Source organism: Larus michahellis, chromosome 14, assembly GCF_964199755.1.
Source record: "Larus michahellis chromosome 14, bLarMic1.1, whole genome shotgun sequence".
Lineage (NCBI taxonomy): Eukaryota > Metazoa > Chordata > Aves > Charadriiformes > Laridae > Larus > Larus michahellis.
The window spans coordinates 13,805,759-13,831,404 of NC_133909.1; the positions used below are offsets into that span (position 1 = coordinate 13,805,759).

At 38.2% G+C, this 25,646-nt stretch overlaps 1 protein-coding gene across 2 annotated transcripts in view; it reads left to right on the plus strand.

Annotated features, from left to right (window-relative positions):
- Positions 1-25,646, plus strand: part of PRKCA (protein kinase C alpha) — a 152,083-nt gene that overhangs the window by 35,717 nt on the left and 90,720 nt on the right. For both annotated transcript variants that reach the window (XM_074608109.1, XM_074608108.1), the window contains exon 3: positions 24,171-24,253. In XM_074608109.1, coding sequence (XP_074464210.1) covers positions 24,171-24,253 — 83 coding nt within the window. The remainder of the gene's footprint in view (positions 1-24,170; positions 24,254-25,646) is intronic.

Genomic DNA, 25,646 nt, shown 5'->3' on the forward strand with positions numbered 1-25,646 from the left:
CTGGATCTGGGAACGGAGAAGACATTCAACTGCTCATAAGCTTGCTCTTCTGAAGAATTTTGTTTCCAGAAACTGATCATATTGTACCATATATGACTGTTTGGATTAAACGCTAGTGTATTTGTCAAACAAGTGAAACTGAGAACACTTCCTACACAGTGTCATGTAGCACATATGTAGTTCTTTTTGGAGGCCAGAATTTGGAAACATTTTTCTCATCTATGTAGTGTGCAGAAATCAGCAAGTTTTTCTCCTCCCTCTCCCCTCCCTCGTTTTCCTGATCGTGTCTTTTCTTAGTCTCAGGCTCGATAAGCTAAATGAAAGTGTTGATTTGCATTGTTTCCAGTCTGTGCAAAGGCAAAAATATAAAATACTTCGTGCTATCTCTGTGGTTTTTAGGTTTCTGCAGAGTTTTTAAGGCTTTTACAAGATTAATTAAATTTTAAACTTCTAAAATGACCTCAGAGCAAAACCAAGTTGCTGCGTACTTGCAATCCAGTTACTTGTCTGCTTCTCTACAGAAGATTTTCTAAGTTCCAGTCTCAAAAGAACAGAACGCTGTTGGCAGACAAATTAGTGCCATGTTAACGTTTTGTTTTTATTTGAAGTAATCTATCTAGGCAGGGTCAGGAGTGTTATTTGCAATAACCTTTCAGCCTTGCTTTGTGGTGCCAGATGACTAAACATGGCTGTTGCCATAACGTACAGTGTGGCATGGCTCTTCTGAATGATAGGAGAGGAGGAGGAGAAGATATTTGCCTATCTCTTTTAATTGATTTCCTCTGTCCTTCTCCAACAAGCTGTCAAATTTGAATGTTTGCCCCAGTTTTCTTTGTCGTATGTGGAGATAGTGGGTTGGTTGTTCAAAGCTGGCAGGAATCAGCAGATATTCTGCCAGTAAGGAGAATTCAAATGTGATAGATATCTTAGAATACTGGGGGAAGCTGTAGTGAATTGCATTTACAGGGCTGTCACCACCAAAGTACCTGAAAAAAAAAACCCCAAAACTGAAGAACGTGTTTTCCCATATGGAACTTTTTGCAATGTTGTTCCTTGTAAATTTTGAGCCATTGGTTCTGTAGCTCTTTCTACTTCAGTTTTAGTTCTCCAATTCATTGACTTCGACTTTATTTTTTATTTTTTTTTTAGCTATCATCTAGGAATAATCGAAGTAAATTCCCTTACCATTTGAAGAGTGTATCCTAATTGTATCCTGATTTTATATGAACTCAATGCTGGTATTTTTGCACCAAAGAACAGATTGGAGTTAGAGGAGTAACGTGAGTCCATACAAAGTACACAAGATTGGCTCAGTACTCATTCCTGTTTGCTCCTGCTACCTTGGAAACAAAGGATGGCATGACAACAAAAGCAATTCAGGAAGAAAGGTTAAACCTCACAAACATTCGTAATGTGTTCTTATGGGGAAACACTTTCTTATTATTTCAGAATGGAGTTTCAAGTTTTAGCGTATGTAAGAATTGTCTGTTTGTTTGAACCTCATCTTTGATTGAAACCAAGACTGATACTTTGAAAATTTAAAGATGTCATTTTAATGTAATAACACTTTATAAATTTAAAATTTTTAAGAACAAAAGAAAAATGTCTTAGGTCTATCTGCAGCTAAAAATAACTTTTAGTCTAAAGTGTTCAAGTTTTTTTTAGAGAAATTTTAGGTCAAAGGTTTCCTAAAAACATGCCAAGAGTGTTTCTCCTGTGGATGGAATTAAAGGTAGGGACCATAAAAAGTTGGGTTTGTGTGTCTGGCAATGCTCTTAGCTAAGTTGCTAGAATTGTTTTTAGCTCTGTAGCTCAGTGTGGTAGAGCCGCGTATCCCATGGCTTGTGCATCATCTCATGAAAGGTTCAGGATTTTGTCTTGATCCTTCTGGTCCTTCTTCAGTGTCCTGATGGGTCTTTTAACTGAAGATGTATCATACTACCCTGCCCATGAGCAGCACCGTTAATGTTCTCCTAAGTGTGAATTTTGTTTTTAATTATTTTATTTTTTTACTTATACTGCTCCCTATTTTGTTTTTCCAGTCTCTCTTCTGCAATTGTGTCTGTATCTTGATTTCTCTAATAGCACAACTCAGCCAGGATGAAGATATTAAAGCCTAATGTCAAAACATGTCAAAAATAGTATGCTTGAGCTCACATTCAAAATGAGTTATCTGTAGAAGGGTAACAACATAAGTTTTTTGAAAACAGTGTAATTTTAAACATTTCTTTTCATAAGAAGCTTACTTACATAGGTGTGAGTTCTCAAGTTCATTAATACTATGTTTTGCTGTTTAGTTAGGTTGTTTAAAAGCTATGCCAAGAAAGAAAGAAAGAAGGTATTTCTTTTTCAAATAAACACTTCTGGTGTAGTTTGAAGGTCTCTTTATTCATGCTGAGGCAGCAGCGAGGTGAACAAATAGTGTTTGCTTCCCTTTTCAGTTCATCTTCAAGAAGGGCTTTTCTTACTTGGTTAGACTCTTTCAGTTCAGTCACCTAGCAACTTCTAAGGGCCTTTGATTCAAACATTAATCTCTAAATGCAAAACCAGTAAGAAAACAAGGGTTCTCAGAAAAGCTAAACTGAAAAACTGTGAGTCTTGAAGTTAGCTGCTTCAACTCAGCAACAAGCCATTAGAATTATACTTCAATTCTTTTTCCAATGAGGACAATAATCTTTAAGATTTTTTTAAAGCCACTTGCAAGTTACCATGCCATTAAACGTAGTTTGGGAAACATGCAGATGTTATGTTATGTCTCTCCATATGTCCACATTTTTCCTGAATTAAGATAATCTGATACTGAAATAAATGTTTAAACTTCAAGCCCAAACTAAATAAATTTCCAGCAAGAATTTAAATATTTGTACTGTCTTTTACATTTTCAGAAACACTTGTGTTAGTTTGATTCCAATTTTAACAACCACATCTTCATACTCAAACAAGCTTTTCTGCAACTGTCAGGAAGAAATTTTCCTTTTTCTTGCCACACAACAGTGAAGTACTATAATTCAGCAGATAACAAAATGTATTACAAGTTAGTTTTAGCGGACCTCAACCTATATTTAGAAAAATATATGGAGAGGAATGATAGGACACAGAATGTCGAAATTTAAAGAAAAAAGGTAAGAATTATTGTGGTACATAGATTCTATCTTGGAACTGTCACATGCTGCATTCCACCAGGATTTGTTAATTTTAAAAATCAGAATGAGCATCCCTTGGACAGTACTGTCAGTAATTGTTTTTAAAAACACAGTAATTTGTGTATCCTGTCCATTTGTCCATATTTCAGAACACCTGAGTGTTACTTCTCTGAAGTATTATAATATGTGTAATAGAAAGTAGCATTTATTATCTTCTTAGTATCAATTTGAAACTTTGAATTGCTAAAGAAAACGAGACAAAATTTTATTAACTCATCCAGTTTGCATCAAGGCGTTTCTCGTGTAAGAGGCTCCCAGTGCAAGAAGCTTTTATTTGTCTTTTCGTGGTTGTACCTGTCACAGCAACTTGGCACATTGTACTGAGCTAGTGATGAAAGTGGCATGCCGCTGGAGTCTGTCTGCTCAACTCAGCAGAAACGTCCATTGCTTCAAATGTTTCTTTGTTGTTTTAAAATTAAATCTGCATGTATAGTGTTCTGTACTGCATAATTGTTAAACTATATGTTTTTCTTCTACTGCCAATGCTACAAAACATCACAATTTGGAGAGGTGACAGTAGTTTCATCCCCTTACCTAGCAAAATTCACTTATGTTTTAGAAATACCTCGTTAATTTTCTCTGTAAAGTGATGACTTTGTGGCCAGAAGTAAGAAAATGCTTAAAATGTCCCCCAGTAAAGCTCTTCATGATTGTCTATGTTCCCTACAAAACACCAAAGTGTTCTATGTATTAATGAAAGGGCAGAAATCTCAAAAGAGTCGTTTCAGCCTGTTCTCCCCAATACTGAACAACATCACACCATAAAAATCCTTTAGTTATTTTGATCTCGTCGTAGGTCCTTCTTTTCTCATTGAAGTGTTTGAAACATTCAAACATTTTGTGTTTGTGATACAACTTCCTTAACATGATGTTTAGATCAAGTTTATTACTGGAAAGAATACGATACCATGCTTATGATAATATGAAATGTTCATTGAGCCATCTACAGTGGGAACTGGAGACTAGTTAAAAAGGGGAAAAATTAGTTATATCCCCATATTTTACCAAAAAACCCTTTCTTTGGCATGCATTCCTTCACAATGTTCACCGTTATAATTGGTCTGTTAAAATGCTTTAAAATAAATATTTTAGGGTATAAACCAAGAATCCCTTGAAAACTTCTTTACTATGTAGCACCTAGAATCGGGCTGTAGCACTTGCCGCTTACAGACTTCCTGCCACCTGCCATTTAACTGAAATGGATGAAAATTCTGCATCCAGATAGCTCCGTAGCAGGATACAGCTGTCAGCAGGAGTCTTTATTGAATTGTGTTGCATGACAAGATTTAGACTGGCACATTAAAGCGATCCGCATCAACTCCCTCAGAAACCACAAGGAAATCTTCTTGTGTTTCACTTACAGACTTTTAGTTTGTTTATATTTTCCCTGGATCGTTCTTAAGACTGAATTATTACAGCAGAAAATTAAGTTCAGAGTTTATCCTAACAGTTTCAGGATTCAGTTTAGGAGGCAGATGCTGGTCAGCAGATAAGCAAATTACCCAAACAATATAGATACAGTCTTAATGTAGAACCTCCTCTGGTATAATCCTTCTGCAGATACTGATGTGAAGGGAGCTGCGATCAGCCACACTAAGAAGGAATTTGCTGCCTTAATATTTAACACATTTTGGAGAACATGGTAAGGGAAAAAATATAAACGTGAAGAGCCAAAGGATCATAGTAGTCATATTTTTCCAGGAAATCATTCAAAGTAGTGTGAAAGAGTATTATTCATTATGGGACTCGGGTGAAGGAAAACATACAACTGTATATTCTGCAGTAAAACTCTTTTTCAGGCTGTCAAAGGCCATGAATGAACATTCATACTTTCAATGAACGTGTTGTCCCTGAAGACAGTCATGTTTTGAGCAGAATAAAAATAGTAGTTGAAAGAATGGAAAAGAGTATGAAGTGTATTAAATAAAGGAACAAAAATTTCATTTTTACAAAGCATGGTTTATTTCAAGTTTTTGTTATAACACAGCTTTGGCATATTGATTTGTTGCATTTTCTGTGTGCCTGTATGTGGGTCCGTAACGTCTTAAAATGCCATCGCTGGATCAAAGGTCTGAAGAATATTTTGGCAGCAAAGTCACTCTGCTCCCACGAAGAAAGCACAGAGGCAGGACAATTACTGCTCTGAATTTCTGCACCTTAAATTGAGGTGGGCTGTCTATCCATGCTGGATGACACAGGTTACTTCTTCTCTGTTTTGCCTAGACATCGCAACAGTGAAGTGAAGTCCTCATGCTTTATTTTAGTTTGGAAACCTAGCAGTCTTTCTAAGAGCAATTTTCAATTACTGTTTCTATTGGGCATTACACAGAGAAGGGTTTGGAATAAGAGGTTACAAACGTTACAAACTGATGATCTCTTTTGTATAAAACCCTATTATTCAAATTGGAAGTTCCAGAAAGATAAAAGTACAGTGTACATTATGCCTCTTTATTACGTTCTTGATAGAAATGATACATTAATAGTTTAAATGATTAAAACAAAATTTCATTAGCAGGAAGTAATCAGTGAAATGCATCCTCGCTTAAATCTGCTAAAGCTACTAATACTTTTTGGCTTTTAGTGCTCACTGACGCAGCAGTGTAAATTTGATGCGGCATGCAGTCCAAAAGCTTCTTAAGCTCTTTTAATCTTAAAATCATGAAATGATGCATCTACCCGATGTGTTGCTTCATTTGAGGGATGGTTTCCTTGCTACAAATGAAGACCCATCACGTGAACACAGATTTTTTTTTTTTTTCACCTCGAGATTCAAATTTTTTACCAGTTAATCTAAAAATTGCATTGCTAATCTGTGTAGTGACTGGCTACATCTAGGCATTTCGTGAGTCACACGGAGAGGAAAATATGTTAATTCTCCACCAGGAAAATGATAATAGCAGAAGTTATACCACAACCTCTGACTCAATTTTATTTTCATCTCGTCATTTCTATGCAAAGCATGCTGTGAGAGTACAGACTGGTTTGTAAACTTGTAAATTTACAGGCAATTTGTAAAGCTGGACACATCTGAAAATCATTAAACTTTTTCGTAACATGAAAATGGTAAATGCTGACAAAAACGTACACGTAAATGGAAATTCTTATCTTATCCATTCTGACCTAGTATATTTTAAAAGGTAATAAGATTCTTAGGTAGCAGCCACTACCTTGTCTAGCAGCCAAGAGCCAAAAAATCTGAAGTCCTGAAAACAAACAACACTGAAGTGGCCAGAGGCTTCCTGTGGATCATATTAAGCCTGTGATAAGTGCTCCACGTAACTCAGACCGCAGAGAACATGGAGCATAACTGCTTTTCATTAAATTCAGTGATGTCAGTTAGAAAACTTAATGACAAAGGTTGCAGCCAGGAGAAGTTTGAGTATATTTTCCCCATCAGCTTGAAAAGAGGCAATTAAGACATCTTCTAGGTCAATGAATGAGTCTAGACACACTAATAGCCACTAGGGAATTTGTATCTATTCTTCCAGCTTGCATGATATGTCCAGAAATTGGTCCAAAAAGGGAAGGAATGAACTGAAAATGATGAAAGTCGATGTGCTCTATTTATAGGGGACTTTGGTTTGACTGTCCTTACACACATGCTGCTTGGTTCTAAATGAGCTTTCTGCTGCGTTTTCTGTATATAGAGTGAGACATAAAAGTTGACATGATCAAATGCCTGAGCACTCACTGTGTAGAAGGAGGGCAGCACTTAGACACCCGAATAAAGATAAAACAGTTTTTAACCTGAAATCCCCGGGAAAGAAATCTTCAGTAAGTGTCCTGCTAATGGAAACCAGAAGGCAGGAGGCAACGCATTAGTTCTCCTTTGGTCACACCAGCACAGGGAATTCTCATCATTTGATGGGGTGTGCTCAGGGACGAGCCAGATGCACCAGCTTCAGCCAAGCAGCAGTTGCTGGCTCTAAGCACAATGCATACACAGATTATCCTATTAATTTAAACCTTATTTTACTTTAGCCAACATATAGGATGAGATTAATCCATTCGCATTTAAATGCCAACGCTGTAAATTTTAAACTCTGAGAGATGTCTTGAATGCCTTTGTAGCCTATGGAGAGAGAAATGGACTCTCCTCAGATGCGATTAATCTCATCCTAAAGTATTTTTTTAAAAGAGTAGTATCCATCTTTTCTAATGGGGGACTTCTCCACACGATGCAGGCAATTTACATCAGGATGTGATGAAGCACTTCTTTTAACAGAAGTGCCTGCTTCCCTCCATTGGTTATAAAGCAATGAACTCAAACCGATATGATATCTATAAATGTCTAAACACATAGATGAGATAAATCCCAGTGGTGTTCATTTGTAAATCTGGAATAATCGGGGAAACCCGAGACAATCCCCCCTCCTGCTGTAACTTGTTGAATCATAATGCTTCAGTCAGGAAGGATAAGATTTTTGTTTACAAAGGAAAGTCAACTGTAAACCAGGAGAGAAACCAAGTCACGTGTCGCCCGGCGAAAGTGAAGACCTGGATTTCTGTTTTAACAGTAGTGGCCATCAGCTTAACAGGTAGGAGAGCTCTGCTGACTCCGTATCCGGAGGCAGCCAGGAGGGCGTTAACATGAATGTATTAACACGAATGTAAGCATTATGCCTAGGAAGCCGTCACATGAACATAAATGCTTTTTCCTCTTAAAGCAAAACAGACTTTGTTGTGAATTCCTCGCTAACAGAATGATAGACGTGTAGAGCATTACTGGAAGTAGAAGTAAATGGGCAAAGTGTGCCCGAGAGGAGAGTCATTCACTGGAAAGGCTGAAAGCCTTTTGAGTATGCTGAGGTTTTAATAATTCTTGTATCAAATTGAATAACTACCCTGAAGTAGGAATAATTTTCCACATTAAAATGATGGCATGGGGTTTCTTTTTTTTTTCTTCTTTTACCATAGGCCGTTTTTAAAACCATTTAACAAAGCCTCACATGTAAGATCCTGAAACGAAGAGGCTGACATAAAGCATGGCAGGGCAATTTGTATTGTACAAAAGCTCCTGAAAACAAGCTAAAATATGGATCACTGTAAATCATAACAGCATGTGCCAGCTGCTGTCAAAACACCACAAGCATAGTGGAGGTTCAACAGGTTTTGGTTGCTTCTTACTCCAAAACATTGAGCTAATTAATGCAAAAAATGGACTGTTACAAAGTTAAACTCTTACTTAGGTTGTTTTTTTTTTTATTTTTTTTATTTCTATTTGGCTTACATTGAATGACTAATTTATAAGTGATAGAAAGTGTAAAGAGCCAGTATTTTGATCCTTAGAGGTCTGGCTCTTTCTGTGAAAAGCGTTGTTTTCTTTTTAGCAAGCATTCTAGTGAATTCACGGTACCTTATTTGTCCCCAATCAATAGCCAGCAGCCTCCTTTTTTGCCTCTCTGTAAGGTTTGGTGATTCACTGTCTCTTTCGAAAGGAGTAAAACCACAGCAAATGGAGTCTTATTTCAGAAGACCGTTAGTCTAATCAGTATTCATCAATATTCTTCAATATTCCTTATGTTCAATGTGTTTTGTATTTATCAAATCTGTTAATAGCATCACCGAGTGTATTTGCTGATGCAGCTGTGTTTAACAGTATAGCTGAAGGGTAATCCTCCTTTTTGGGAAGGATTTTGGGCACAGGAACTTCTTGATGCAGTATTCGAGGATCGAGGGCAACTCCTAGGTCCGTGCAGTGATGGTTTTTCAGTGAGCAGCCGTGTTCTCCACTGCGTTGCAATAACCAGTTGAGTATGTGCAATGTGCTGTGGAAAGGCTTTCCTTAGTCTGCGAAACGTTATGAATGTCTGTTGGGATGAAGGTTTTTCTGCAGCCCACATAAGAACTTGAAGTGGTTACAAACATCTTGCCAGTAAAACAGCTTATTTTGTTTTGTCTGGTGACAGTGAAAGTGGAATTATGGAAGAACTAAAGGAGAGCTGAATAACAAATTCAGCCAGAATTTCTTAGTAGTGTACTATGTTCTTATTAGGTAAAGTATTTTTAAAAAAAAAAAAAAAAAAAAAAAAGCCCAGAGATTTGCATATTCCTTTAATGGGTTATTTTGAGCTTCCATTGAAGCAGATACACTTTTAGCAGATTGACTTAAATGCCAGTTGGGTAATAGAGCAAGAAGAAAAGCCATAATCTTTTTCTTTAGAGCAGAGTGTCATTTAAAGCTGAAATATGACTAATTACCACAATTGAACTTGTGAAACCCCTTACATTTGTTAATAGACTTACTGTGTTAATGTGTCTGTGAATGGATGTAAAATCCAAACTAAAAAAGTCCTTTGTGTACTTTAAAGACATACGATCTTTTGTTTTCTCTCACAAATAAAAATGCATGAAATACCAGTTTACACCATGTAACAGTAGTTTAAAAGGAAAGTTCATAATTTTTTGTGGCTTTTCTACAAATCTTTAAACAATAGAAATAGTATCTTTTTAAAAAAATAATGTTTTACAGAAATATGAAGGTTCTGTAATAAGAATGAGATTCCATTATGCAACAGGGAAATTAACTATGAATTCCTGTTTGCAGCAATACCTGGTGTTACTGTTATTATTAGCAGTAGTGTTAGCTGTTGCTTAGCAGAAGTACGTCCGAGAAGAAAATCGAAAAAACCCTTAGTGGTACTGTAAGGCAGTACACAGAATGAAACAAATATAAAAGCACTGAAATAAAGAAACCAGGGCTCTATCTTCAGCAGCTTCAATGCTCATTGTCAGCAGTGCACATTTTTAAAATAATAGAACACATTTTTTCTGTTCCTTTTTTTTGTTACTCAGCTTCTATTTGTTCCAAATTCTGAGTCACTTTCATAAATCTGTTTATAACGATTTTCAGAACAAATACATCCATTGGTTTTTCAGTTGGAGAAATTCTCACCAATCACATCTAATATAACTCAGGCAGCCTCTGCATTTTCTTCCTAGAATTTAACAATTGATATTTCAAAGCACAATTTTAGGCTTTAGAGATATATAATGTTAAAATAAAGGAGGAGCAGATGGGTAGGGAAATAGGACAAAACCTGAAACAGAGGTTTTCCTGTCTGATCTCTGTCGTGAAGATGCTGAGCCCTTCTTGGTGAAGGCTATGGTGCTGTTCACAGCCCAGGTCAACTGCTCCAAGTTGGAATGAGTCTGGAGCTGTGGTTCTTGTGGTTCTGGCTAATGGCCCACCAGTCTTTCCTTGTGCGGTGACTTGGGTTTTTTTGCTGCATCAGCATACAAGCATCAGTAATACGCCAGTGCGGGAGTCCGTGTGCCCATCTGCTCAGCCAAGAGTGCCAGCAAAAGGAAGGGGCTGGTCCAGGGCAGGAATGGGCCGCCAGGGAGTACCAGAAGCGTTTCTTTAAGCAGTGGTGCTGGTTTACGCCTGTGGGAAGTAGATGAGAAACTACAGATTAACGTTCCTTGCTTTAGTCGAGAATTTGACAGGTTGAGGTTGTTTAGCTTGTTTTCTGCCCCTCGACCACAGCCAGCCTGTGTCATAGGACAACTCTTACTGCACCGAAACTGTAGACTTTAGTTGTTGTAGGTTTGCCCTTCAATTTGGAGGGATGTTTTTAGCCAGACTAGTGAAAAAACTATTTTCCAAAGAAGCTTTCTATGGACAGACTGTAGCTGGAGTGGTTTGTGACCTCTTTATATTCTCTCCCTCTCCCCAGCCTTTGCCTGAGACACAGTTTAGTCCCACTTTAACATTCTGCCCTGAATTTATGAATGGCATAATTGCAAATTAATCACGACAGCTTTAAAGCAAAGTTCCTGCCACACTGAAAATTCATGTTGCATCTGGGTATTAATGGCAGTTTTGATTTCTTATATAGTAGTTTCTTGATGTATGATACTATTCTGTATGTGAGATGCGCTTTTTCAAACTTTCGAGCCTGAAATTAGTTCTACATTTGTTATATCACTTCAGCATAATTCATGCAGAATTTGTCTGTTTGCATGCCAGTTGGAATCTACTGAGATTTGTTATTTTCCATCCGCTTCTGTAACAGTTTCGCATTGTTTACAGAGAGAACATGCAGTTTTGTATAAATCAGTTGCTTTCATACAGTTTTACTGCATTATTTTACTCAATTTGTGCAGGATTTAAGCACCCTGCAGTGTGCAGCATTAAAAGGCATAAAATGATTGAAAATGAAAACTATTTTTGGCTGAAATAATGGAATATTCACCATCAGAAATATTAAACAGCATTTAAGAAGTGTGGGCAAGATGTAATGAATGAGCTACATTATGTAAAAAGGCATTATTCAGGCTATTGATTACAAGGACTGAAATCCAAACCTTGCAAGGGAAAAAGTGGCTTTTAAAAAATCTCGCTCCAAACTAGCTGAGGCCTAAGGAGAAACATTGCCAAGTACAGGCTTAATCCATTAGAATTTAGATGTTCAACGGGCTATATTGAGTGTCTGACTTACGCGACTCGGGAAGTAGGAGATGCATAAACATAGACTGTAGCACTGGGGAAACTATTTTAGGGAGGTGACTTGCCACAGACTTCCAGGATGGTGTACTCTGATCAATAAACCTGGAGCTTTTGTCATCGGTTCTCAGTTTTCACCGTTTCCCCTCATCGTTGTATGGGCTTCATTGCACAACAAAGAAATCTTATCCTGTCAAAGCACTTTAATTTTGATATCCACCTCTTTTCTCTATATGGGCTGATGGGAACTACTCACCCGTACTGTCTGCACGCGTTCCTGTGCCGTGGTTGTACATATATCCTCGCATTCGTGGTTGTGCGCTTGCCACGCGTGGACGCGCGCGGTTTCGTTCTCGTACCAGCGTGGTTTAGAAATGTGGGACCGGATTGCAGCCAACTGCTGTGCTCTGCTGCCCGGCAGAACGCAGATCCGTGTTTCATGCAGTATGTATCTAGTGACTAACTGCTCCCAGATGTCATCTCGGGGCTGGGTGCCAGACTGAGTGTCTGTGTTTTGTTGGTTGGGGTTTTTTTTCTCCCCCCCGACTTTGACTCACTGGAGTGCTAGGGGAGCGCTACAGTTGAGCAGAGTCTAATGACACATTTCTGACCTATACTTAATTCTTCCTGGGGAAAAATAAAATAGGTCCATTTTAACTTATCCAGATGCATAGCGGGGTGATTTATACAATGCATCTAGCAATAACTCTTGGAATGGACAGATCCACTAGTGCTTGTATCAGTTGTGGAATAATAACGCATCCCAGGTATCCATAAGTGCATTATGGAGACTTTGTAAAAGACTAATTTCTAATGATGTGTATTATAAGAAGGCTGAATTGCTTTGTTGTGCTGTATATAAGAAGGAGGACAGTTAAGTCAGTGAGGGGAAAATGTTATTATTTACATCAGAAAAACTTTAAAGTTCGAAAGAAAGTGGTTTCAGCGCTTTCTTTTCAAGAAATATTCATAAAGGTTTTCTGTAATTTTTTCTTAACACACATAAAAGAGAGATTTCTTATTTTACCTATTACTAATCTCTGCTTTTAAAAACTGTCAACACAAAGCTCAAATTTTTGTTGTTGTTTTCCTTACCAAGTTATAGATTTGATGTGTAGTTACAGAATGCTTTAATTTTTTCAGTTGCCTTTATCACTCTTCTAATGTGCTAATATGTCATACAGTAAGGCATTGAATAAAAATAGCCTGAAAAGACAGTAATGACAGAAATTAATTTGCTTTACTTTTGGACTGTAGAGCCTTTATGCATGTTCTGTGGTGAGTAGGAACGAGTTGTGATCTCTTCTTTTTGGGGTTTTTTTTGGCTTGAGTAATGACTTACTGAATTCCAGCCCTTTAGTGCTGCTTGAAAACTCTTGGCCTGTTGTACGCAATATCCTCGGATGAATGTCAGCTAGTGCATCACTGACATTCGGGCCTCGTTTTTTACTTACAGTAATATATTGCTTTTAGTAAATACACGGGATAGGAAATAGTGTTTACCTTTCCCTATCACGAGAATGCTGCTCATTCTATCTGACCTAAACTAAGAAATGCTGTTTATATTGCTGCTTCAGTGAGCCAGGGAAAACGGCACAAATATGTCATGACCATACAGTGGAAAACGCTTGTGTACTATTTTCATGGTGAAGCTTCTATATGACTTAATAACAAGAACAGCCGTTATTCTTTCTAAGAACTAAGAATTCAAACATAGGCTAAATTTGGGGGAGCATTTTGAGGTAAAGATCACATGCTAGGAATGTTGGCTATGCTTGGAAAATGTTTTGAAATCTTTGTCAACCATCTAGACAAGCTGAAATCTTTGACTTAATCGTGCAAGATGGATTGAGTTTTAACATTCGTATAGGTTGTTATCACATGGTTGCTTTACCTGATGCAAATCTGGCATAAATCTAGGCTACCATCACCATCTTCTTGTCGTTCTATTTTTGTGCTACGTGAACTTTAATATTCTGTGTATTGAGCTACCTCGGGAACCGGTCCAGCTAAAACCTAACCTTGCCAAAAAAAATTGACTGCAGAAATGTTGAGCCCTAGAAACAAGCAGACAGGGCCACTGGTTTTGACAGCAATGTGCCATATGTCAAATTAAAGTGGTCACTTAAGCATGACTTCAGAAATCATCGCTCTGTCAGCTCTGCGTGCTGATGTGGTGTTTCCCAGAGAGTGCAGACGGTTGAGCTGGCAGAGCACTGGGAACCAAGATGTGTAAACTCAGAAGGGCTTCCCATGTAGGGCCTAGTGCTGAATTAGTAGACTGAGGGGTACAATTAGTTAAATTTTCCTGAATTCATGCTCAAAATTTGCCTTTACCTTTAAACGTTACATTGACTATATGGTGACAGATTCCGCTGCCTGTTGCCGTACTAGTTTTCTTGCTGCAAATCTCCCGTCTCAACAACTTCTTTGTTTTGAATTGTTTTTTCTTTAAATGTTTTACTGCAAATGTAAGTAACTCATTCATAATTAAATGCCACGTTTCCATGGTTTCATATTTTGTTATGTATGTACTACCTACCTCAGAGTCCACAGGTGTTTCCTATAAATACCACTTTTGCTATTTGGAGTGAATTACTGTAACTTATGTCATTCTCTCAACCATGTAATTTTGATAACCACCAAACCTAAGAAATTAATCTGCTTGTTATGAGTGAATAACGTACCCTTCAAACATACTGGGGGAAAAAAGTCTTTCATCTTTTGGCTGAGGGTGAATTTTACGAATTCTGTAATTGCTTTCTCTATGTGTTGTTGTACGTGTTGTCTTACATCAGCAATACATTTCTAAGTCTAATTGGCCTAATGTGGAGTTTTATTTTTTTGCGCGTGTTGCTTTTCTTCCTGAGAACTTGCAGTTACTTTGGGATGAAGCTATGTTTTCAGTGACTGATGAGTGGAGGAAAGCGATACTGAAGTTTCTAGCAGATGACCCTTTAATGAGATGGATGTAATCGGATAAGACTTGCAACAAACTTTGGGCATCTGTTGGGTAACGTAAAAATAATGAAGAGAAACAGCAATGGGAAAAAAATTTAAATTAAAAAAACCTCCTCAATTTCTTGATATCATGCTACTACTGAAACAGAATGGGTGGGTACGTCTAAAAACCCCAGCCTGAACTCTGAGAAAAGTGTCTGAAGTGATTATCAGTTGGTTTTATTAGTATCCTTCGTGTCTAGGAGGAGCTAAACTTTCTCTTTTTCCTCTGTAGCCATATCTTTTGAACCTTTTTATTCTAAAATGCTTTTTGCTATTCAAGTCACGCTTTTGATAGGTTGAGAGAGGCAGAAAATAATTACTGCCATTAAAATAAAATATTTTAAAGTCTGTTTTTTCTTGGAATGAAACTTGTGGAGGCCTCGGGGCAGCAATGGCAAGTGGCTGGTGGCTCTTTGATCGTGAAGTTGTAGCCATGCAAAACCCTGGAGAGAAAAGCAGGTGACAGCTTCGTTACCGTAGACCAGCACGAGCTGCCGTTGTGTGACGCTTTTTTCTGCCATGCATCCCATTGCCTACATTTGCCTTTTGCCTCTTCTAGTGGGTCTCTGCGAAGGTACGTATGAAGCCATCTGGTAATCATCTGTCAGATGGAATTCTTTAAAATAGAATAGCTGTAAACTGTAGAATTTTGTATTACAAAATTTCGAAGTGTGGTGTGTAACGGCACCGAAGGCCGTGCCACTGTCGCCGTGTACTGCTGCTGCCCAGCCCGGGTGGCTGCGGTTGGAGCCAGTTGGGGATGTTCCACCCGTCAGTAATATCTGCCCTCTTGTTAGTCAATCGGACAGTTATTTTCATGTAAATTATAAATTAACAGGACCGCAAGGTTTATGTATTAATACCTATTTTGTGTTCAGGAAAAGAAAGCTACCAAATTAGAGATAATGTAAAATAAACTACCAAATCTGAATCTTAATAGTAATTACAATCCTGCACCAAATGGGAATGCCTGTGTATCTTCTTATTAAAGCTACTACATATGGCACTGCGAATACAGTAATACAATGAATACTGACAGTTTCATTATAGTCAAATGATTTGGTTTGGCGTCAGCAAGAGACTAAATAATGCCTTTCAAGGGTTATTTGTGCCGTTGGGGCACAAAATTTATAACTCTGATTTTTAATGCAGTCATTTTAGCACAGAAAATACCATAGAACAGGCTACAGAATTGATTAACTGGGCAAAGAGAAATGAGCTAATTGTTGCAGTTTAAAGTGCATTTAGATAGCAAGTTTAACTCTTTACATGGATAATCATTATCATTAAGCAATAGAAGGTGAGGGGTTTTGTGACAAGATTTAAGAAGTTTTATAAATGTCTTTTGATTTAGACCTTCCCCCTGCTGAAAGAAACTAGAAAGAGCGAACGAAATTGGACTGAAGAGAATGAAGTGTGTCTGGGCTGGTGTTTCTGTGGATCAAAATTATATAAATTTTTATATTGATTATATTAGATTTATATGATTCTATACTGTAATATGTCCAAACGGGTGTCACCGGAAGTTTATTTCTCATAGTTTGCTACTTGGGATCTGGCTCTGTTCATGTTCCAAACAGCTTGTTCGGTGCCATCCTGGCCTCACTTCTTCCCATCCTGAAGAAAAATAAATACCGTCTTTTGGCAATGATGGAATTAGTGTGTGGATTGTGTTTACTGGCAAGTAAGGTTCATTGATTTTGTTAGTATGTTACAAGGTTTCTCAAATGCTACTGAAAACCTAGACTTAAATTCAAAATACACTAAAATACTTAATGTTCAGCTCTTGGCATCCAGATCTGGCATTTCCCTTGTTATATTTGTGTCCATACAAATCATACTTAAAAGAAGGAAATGTTTTGGTGCACAGCCACCAGTAGCTCGATATCATTAAATTATGAAGTAAAGTGTCGAGAAAAACAAGTTATATGATTAGTACTTAAATATTCTAAAATATTTCTAAAAACCTCACGATAAACCCTTATGGACGTTTCATCAGTTTCCCGTGTCTCGAGCTGTGAGCGGGTGCGGACGTTGCTGTGAAGCATGGCGCAGGCTGTGTTGAATTGACCATGGGGTTGATTTAATGTGAGATGAAAGATTAAGAAATCGCATAAGACTTTCAGACACTGGTCTTCAGTGTGTTGGGCATCTCCCGGCTGCAGGATGAAGCTTTCGGTGTGTTTGGCAGCGAGGAGCAGCTCTGCTCGCGGCAGCTCCAAGGGCTGGGGCTTGGTGGACAGAGGCAGAAGGGGAAGAACGTGGCGTGTGACAGCGACTGGGCCTGTAAGAGCAAAGTGTCGTGATTGCCCTTAGTTTTAGACAAGGTTCGCTCATTGAGGACCTCATGCTTTTTTTCATGCTGGATGACGCGACTGGGATTCAGCGAGCCCCTGTCTTGTAGCACTGGCAGAGGCAGTTACCGTGATTTTCCAAAAGCTCTGAGCTGTCTGTTGGCGTCTAGGATTCCAGCTGTATTACAAAACAAAATAAAACCCAACAGCTGCATTCTGGAGATTGGTTTCATCTTGTATCCCGTCATTTCATACAGTCTTAAAATATGTACAGCCTGTGCTGCTTTGTACCGCTCACCCACCTGGCCCTTAATTTTCACGTTAGGTAATACATCCAACTGAAGGCAGCTGCTTTATTCAAGACATCCCATTTCTGTGATTTGGGTCATCGCTGAATTAGTTGAAAAATCTGAAGAACTAATGTTCAGGGTTCACAAGAAACATTTGTGGGCTTTTGCATTGTGTTAGTTCTTTAATTGAAAGAGCTGTGCTGTTCCTGGCTGATGCGCTCGTACTCAGCCACAAAGCAGATTATGGCAGACACCTGGAGAGTCTTTGCTGGTGGCACACAACATGTTAAGATCGGCAGATTTTTAAACTAAAGTGAATTCAAACTACAGAAGTGATATAAAAAGTCTGTGATTGTGGGTCATCTTTTTTGCTGCTACAAGTTCTTGAAATAGCTATTCCAGCTCCGGTTTTGATAGATGACTTCTGGGTTATCATTCATTTATAAAATGGGACACCTCAAAGGAGAGAGATTAATAGCTTGTGAAATTTTAGCAAGGACTTTACATTGAAACAGTGATCTCCATCTTTTAGAAAGTACACAATTAACAAGTAGTTTGAAACAGTGTTGAATACTTTATATTACGTTAAATACTTTCAATATTTTGAAACTCTTCCTCAGTTTTGCAAACGTGGCACTACAGTTTTAGGGGGAAAAAACCCAATATCATATACGTTCTTTTCTCTGTAATGAAAGGCAGAAATGACAAATCTGGTATAATCCACCTCTGAATATGGTATTCAGACAACTCTGAATATATTATGTGAGGTATTTTACTAAATCCAAGCTGTTTTAAAAATGTGTTGCATACATAGTTGCAGGTATACATTTATAATTCTGTCCCACTATACTACCAGCTCTGCTGAGGCTGGTTGGGAAATGAAAATGTATCTGCGTTCTCTGCTGGGCACAGGGGCTGTATTTGCACACCGTTGTAGGTCTTGCAAAGCCAGCTTACCGGCGACATCCATCTGTTTTATACCTAGTGTAAAGGAGTTAATGACCTGAGTCGTTAAGACTGTCCAGGCGATCTGTATAATCCTTCCACACAAATAAGATACTGTTGCAGTTAACCATTACTTTCTCTTAAATTTTTAAGAATAAGTGGTAGAGGTCTGATTTCTGTCCTCCCCCCTGCTTTTTTAGCCTGACTGAACCTGGCAAGTTGAAAATCTGTGCAGCAAGGTCAGATGTATGAACCTGAGAGTACGCGAACCAGTTATTGACAGGTAGGCTTAGAGCATAGAAGTAGGCAGCAGTCCAAATTTATCAATATTGGTTTCATGTAATCTCTATACTTTGACTTCAAGGTAGGTTTTTGATGCTGCTTTGAGAAGGTAGTTCGAGGTTTGCAGAAACTGCAACGAAAATAAAGGTAAACCACGACGCAAGCAAGGTGTAGCACTACACAGGTTAGTGCCGTGAAGGTGCTGTGTGACCTTGTGGTGTTACAAAAGAGCTTTAAGGAGCTTAGTAACAGGTTAAGGTGATGGGGAGAGACGGTTGTTTTTCTCATTAACTGTGTTACCCTGGAACAGACTGTATCTCCCTGGGCCGTAGGCTGTTTTAGGGAGAAAGGTGTTGTAAATGCCAAGTGGAAAGCCTGCATATAGCACTTGTGAGTGTTAGCCCGGGTGCTCTCTTGAGATAGCACTCTCTTCTAGATGGGGTGAAACAGTGGCAGAAAAGCTAGCTGATGTGTTATAAATTATATATGATGAAAAAGTTAGGGTAATGTAATTTTTAAAAATTCCCCATGGATTCAGCACACTAGTAACATTCAAAGGTAGCACTTCTTCGGACTTGTAGTTGGTTTATAGTCTACAGACTTGTTTATATTTAATGTAAAAGGGATTTTCACTATTTTTTTACAGGTTATAATATATTAGAAAAGCAGAAAGACGAATATTGCTGAATCCCATTTCTTAATTGTTACTCTTCTTGCTCTGGAAATATTCCTAGTAAATTTATTTAAACAGTACTGTGTATTTAAATAACAAAACCAGTACTGCTTATTTAAATAACAAATGTAGTTGGTATTTAAATGATTTGTCAATTTTGAAGTAGTACCCTGTTTCTGTTTAATGTAATTGCTATATTTAATCTTAGAAGGAGCTAATGCTTGCCATGTGACAGATTCATTCATTGCTTGGTGTCGTGCAGAAAACACAAGTCGGCCAGTAATATGGGCCCCTTGGGGAAATTCTGTGGCCTCATTGAAAATGCAAAGCACGTGAAACAGCAACATAAAAGTTATGCAGTGCTCCAAGCTACTGTAGAGGCCCGCAGAGTTTTCTGGTATATTCTGAGACTAATGCAGAGAGTGATTTCGTGCTTATTATACCTCTGTTGGAACTCCGTAGTCCCATTCAGAATCGATTCTTGTTCAGAACCCAAAAGCAGAAACTGAACAACAAATTCTGAGCGTACGCGGAGTACCCTGCGTGTTGCTGCCAGTCAGGCCTCTTCTGCCACTTCCTTTGAAAAATCAGTACTTGAAACCTAGAACAAATTATGTAGGCAAGAATATGAATACCTGTTGTTGTTGGGCAACTAATTGTGTCATAACAGTGGAGCCACAGCTTTAAAGGTTGTTTAGATGGGAAGATAATACATGGTGTTTATGGTGGTTAAGATTTTATAAATTTACCATTTGAGTTGGGAGAATAGTCTTGACTATTACAAAAATGAGTCAAAAATGGCTTGAAAAAACCCCACTGATTTCTCTGTAGACGATATCGGGCAGTTCAGTTAGACTCTCTTAGAAATGTGTTCTCTCCGCTCTTTAGGTTTGCAGCTTAATTCGTTCTACTGAACAAATAAATACTGTGGTCTAGCAGAGGCATTCGTGTTTATTGGAAAGGCTCATCTGACCTGTTGTTTTTTGTCCAAAAGTGGGAGTATAAAAGTGATTTATTTTTTTAAATATCTGTTGTACTTTTCTAATAATTCTAAATTGTAAAGTTTATGACTTTTGTCTTGATATTTTTGCCCCTAGTTCTTTGGAATGCTTGTGGTTGCAGAGCTCTTCAGACTATGGCTAAATGATGTGTGGGTGACTGGGGCTCAGCAATGGCTTTTCTCCTTTATGGGTCAACTTAATAGAGAAGATTGGTTCTGTTATTTATTATTGTAATATTTCATTTCTGTCTCGCTAGTCTGTGTCATATATGAAAGCTACTAGTAACAGTATTTTTTAGCAGATAACTCTCAGCTGACAATATATCATGATAACCTTCGCACATCACATAATTTAGAAAACAGTTTGAAATTTACAGCAGTGCCTTGTAACTATGACTGATGACTATATACATATATATATAATTAATAACAACATGTTTTTCTGAGTACTGTGCACCGAGAAGTGTTAGATAGAATGAATTGCCCTCCATTATGTATCATAAATCTCACAAATCATGTAGTGCATCTTCTGCTTGTTTGCTTTGAGAACGCATTGAGTGTTCCTCACCACGTTCTTCCTTGTTCTCATCGTATCCATTTAGCATTTTCTGTTCTGGGTAGCTTTGCCGGGAGGATGGAGGGCGAGGGATCAGCCTGGAGATGCAGCGTGCCAGTGGAGAACTAGCAGTTAGTCTGTTTTTGCCGCACAAGGCCTGGTTTGTTCTCTCCCTTCCTCCCCGCGCCCCTCCCCAGGCTGCTGAGAGCGTGTTTATCTCCAGCAAGCCGGAGCTGGAAAGGGTGAAAGCTCACAACCATGTTATATATACACCACAGATCAAAATCATGCTGTCAAAACATGAAAATTCCTCAATAATTTTCTTTTTAATTTTAACTGTCAGCCTCGAGATGCCACTTGCTCTCGAGCTACTGTGCATAATGTGTGCCAGCTCGCTTCTACTTATACTCTTGTTAAAATGTAAAGCAACAAATTTCCTGGCAGTCTCTGCAAAGTAGTGTACTGTAACTTTCATTACAAGAAGGTGGTGAACATAATGTGACTTCTGAACAGCTGCAATAAGCGATGTGAAGTTATTAACATCTTTTCAAAACAAGTAACAAGTGAGAGGTTATTTTTCATCTCTATTCCTAAAAAATGGCATGTTATTTTAAGCAGATAACATTTTGTTTGCACTTTTCTGAACTGAGTAAATTTTTACATGAATTCTCTAGCTCAGTGTTGCTTTGTGAAATTAAGAAAACTTTAAAAACTAATGCTAAAATAAGCTCTAATGGCTGGATTTCAAGATGAAAATTTGGATTTTAAATTTTATGTATGGAAATGATGGCTGCACAAGGCATTTTAGTTCACCCTTGTCCTCTTACCTTTAGATATGTGACTCCATAAGAGCTGCCTATTCCATTGTTTATTTTTATGCCAAACTATGTGGTTCTCATTTGAGTATTCCCAAAAGGTGAGGCAGGTCTGATGCTTCTGAATCGCTTACTGAGGGACCAGGTTCTTTGGAGATAGGGAACCCATTACAAATACAAATGGGAGACAAAGGAAAAAGAATTGAGACGGTCAGTGTTGAGGTGCACACAACAGGCAGTCTGTCAGTAGACTGAACAGAAAGGTTTTAAAAAGTTCAGTAGTCAACATTGATCATTGAAGCCTTAGTACGTGACTCTTTTTGAAGTGTAGCTTAAAGTCCGAAAGGACAAATGCTGTCTGGTTTGCTTGTTTTGGCAGCTGAATTGGAGTTTCCATTGTAGTGTGATTGGCATCGTTTTCATGGAAGTTCGTAGCTCAGGTTCAGGACCGTAGCAGGGGCTGGAGCAGAGCGCGGCACTGTCTTTCCTACGTATCGGTCTTGACACTTGTGATTTATCATATTAGAAACAAGGTGGACGTTATCTCCAGTCGAGTGAATTCCTTAACATGCTAGGAGAGGCTGTCAACTCACAGGTAGGATGTGACTACGGTATTTCATAAATATTGCCCAAAATAGATGCCCAAATATGCAGAGTTTTTGCGGTGTACACTCTTGCTGAATAAAGGCAGAGTTGGAGCAGCCGGTCTAAGATCCTAATTTGAACGGCAGGCATCGGTGAAGCAGCTCAGTTCTACAGCCTTTCCAGAGATATTTGTCAGACCTGTTGCATAGATTATTATGTTCTATTTTGCAACTGTGTGATGACTGCATACAAAAGTAATTAGTTAACTTTTTTTTTTTCTGAAGGATGTAACGAGATATTTTTTTTTTTCATGTGATTTACTCCTGCAAACATAAATCAGCCTATTGTCTTCCAGAGTGGAAGGTTTGGAACCAAAAATACAATTTGGAAGTGAAACATTTTTCAGCTGCAAGTAATATTAATAGTAATTGCCACTTAGTGATCTTTCAGTTGGTAGAAACAAACCATCGAAATGATAATTGTAGGATTCTCTGGGATTTAGATTGATTAACAAACCAGACAACCAAGTGGGCAGCATACATTGAGCCAGAACTCTGGCTCTTGTAAAGTCGACAGAGCTTATCTGGAATCAGTGGAGCAAAGCCCATTTTATTCCATTTGCCCAAAGAATAAACATATGCCATGTCAGAAATAGAACAGTTGGAAACAATTGCTGCATGGGATGATGATGAAAAATAGCTGGAGAAAGATATCAGGGTGATTAAACGTCTTTAAAGCCAGACGGCTGACTTAAGGCTGTAAATGAGGCCAGGCTGGCATTATGGTGGAGTCATCGGTGTGTGTGCAGTGACACGAAGGTGCACTTGGTAACAGCTTCCCCAGCTCTGCATTAGGTGAAAGAAAGTCGTAGTTGTTTTAAATGGGAAAGAGAAGTGGTAAAGATGGCTCGTGAAATGAGCTGTTTAGAAAAATTGAGATAATTGAATTTGGGTTCCGCTGAAATTGAGGATGCTCCGTGTTTGCAATTGCCAATCAATTGAAATAAATTTTATTCTTTAGAAGAAATAGTGTATTTTTATGTATTGGAAATGCAAAATTTAAAGTATTCAGGGAATGTATTTACCTGCAAAGAAATTGTGAATTACTTTTGAATCATTTCATTATAATCTCCCAACTTGGTAGTATGGTGTTTATTTCAAGATTTTCACAGTCTCAAATCTAGCTTGTTCTGTTCTCTTGAAATGTGGACTAATTTTGAAATATCTGAACTGAACTTAACATTAAGAAAGAACCTGTAGTAAGGCCTAAAAACTAAAATACCTACTTCTCAAAGGAAGCACATTAAAAATTGTTCTTTTTATGTGTTTTGGGAGGACATGTATGACCTATGCTGTGTGACAACCTGTAGCCTCAGTCACGTGACGTAATTCAATTAAAATAAGCTTTCCGTATCTCAGAAAGAAAAAGTTCTTTCAGATCATTGATAAATTTTAATGGGAGTCATATTGTAATCAGGAGCTAATTTTCTTTTCCCATTATCTCCTGCCATTCTGTGATATGAGAACACTTTGTTCTCTACAACGGTCTTCACTCAGAGCTTTGGTTTCTCACAGAAGCAATTAACTAGTGAAGACATTGGATCTTCGTAGACATCTTCACCGAGGCAGGCAGGGGAACAAATCCCGTGCCCGAGGACGGGTTTCATTCCAGCTTAACGTTCCTCACTTACCCTCCTGCTCTTGCCGCAATGCACATCAACAGCTCCTGTTACAGATAGGGATTTAAATTCAGGAAATGTGGCTTCATAGAATCGTTCATCCCATGCTATATTTTAACACTATGGGCTGTCTTAAACATTAAAAATTTATCATTGTGTAAAGTCTTTTGATTTTTAGATGTGCATGCCTGTCTCCTCTTTTATGATATTGTTTACTTGATGCCTGCCTTTCTTGTGTGTCTGTATTTAACATTGGGCTCTGCTTTCTTTCATTGACTTAGAGCTGAAATATCTGGCTATAAGTTTTATTTCCTCTGTAATTATATATGTTACAACAGAAAAAGAAACCCAAACCAACCTACGCCATTCTAACTGTTGGTTTCCCTTTTCTTACTAGTTTGCTGTTTTGTGGTTCATAAGAGATGCCATGAGTTTGTTACCTTCTCTTGTCCCGGGGCTGACAAGGGACCTGACACCGATGTAAGTACATTGACATTCAATATGTTGCTTTTACACGTAGATTTATGTTACATCTAACTGAGAGAATGAATTACAAACAATATCAATGGGCTCTTTATGACAGATTACTCTATGTCGTTTTTAACAGTTCTGAAGTGAATATTTAAGGACTGTAAGATCTATTTTTGCTAAGAAAATTAACAATGAATGTGTGACCAAGAACAATATCCCTCAGAAGGTGACAACCCTGAGGTGTTTACTCAAGCATGAAGTCAGCATTTTATTTTTATTTGCTTTATGTTGGATGTATTTGATACTAACAATTCCCAGTAAAGGCTGAGGCTTTTTCTGAGCTTTCTTTATATCCATCTTCTCTGAAGGGTATATCTTCAGAGTTGACTCTAGTCCTTGTCCTCTCTGCTCACAGGGGTCTATAGCTCCAGTTGGATGACAGTTTAATCTTGAGCCCGGTGGCTTATCTGAGACAGGTTTTTGAAACAACTATATTCATGCCGGAGCTAGTATACCAGTCAGGATACACCCATTCTCTCTTGCTCTTTCAATACGTCTATACACACGTCGCATTTTTGGTCAACGACCAGTTTTTACTTCCAACACATCTGCTTGCATGGCGAGACACATGTAGAAGAATTTTGTGTCACCCTGCTGAAATAATAAACTAATCTTGTTTGTTCACATAAAAATAACATTTCTTTGGGTTTTATAAGTCCCACTTTACAGTGAAGTAATTTAACATCTGCTTATGGGAACAATACATTCCAAGTGTTCTTTGTCTGAATGGCTCTGTTTTGTTTCTTATAACATATTCATGCTCTAGATTGTAGGCTATTATCTCCTCTGATGAAACACACCAGAAGACTTTTCTTGCTAGGTTTTAATGAGCTTCTCATAGATTGTTTTAATATGCTAGCCATGAGATCGATGAACAATATATGGGCAGAAGCCGCAAGGAGTTTTGGAAAATTTGAGATGTTAAAAAGTTTCCGTATTTTTAAATTTAAATACAAGGAAATGTCGAAGAACTGAGAAGAATTTTAAAAACAGTTTATTTTTTAAACTTTTCACATAATCTAAATTTAGGTGCATCAGAAAAATGCTAGGAGTGTAGTTACCCTATTCAGTTTCTCCTGGTTAGCTGACAGAGGTAGTCACTTCCAGAGAGAAACCAGGTCTTGGGTGACCTCAGTCATACCTGTGGTTGGTCCTTCTCCTCTGGTCGCAGAGACACTTGAGCGAGGGTGAGATCTGACAGTCTTGTGGCGGCACACTGAAGTTGGTGGCACAAACACTGCTGTCTTCAACATCCGTCTCCTCTTCCTGACTTTCCCCCTGTCCCTCCCCACTTACAGAGGGGTGACTCTCAGGTGAGCCTGCTCCTGAACAGCACCTTTCC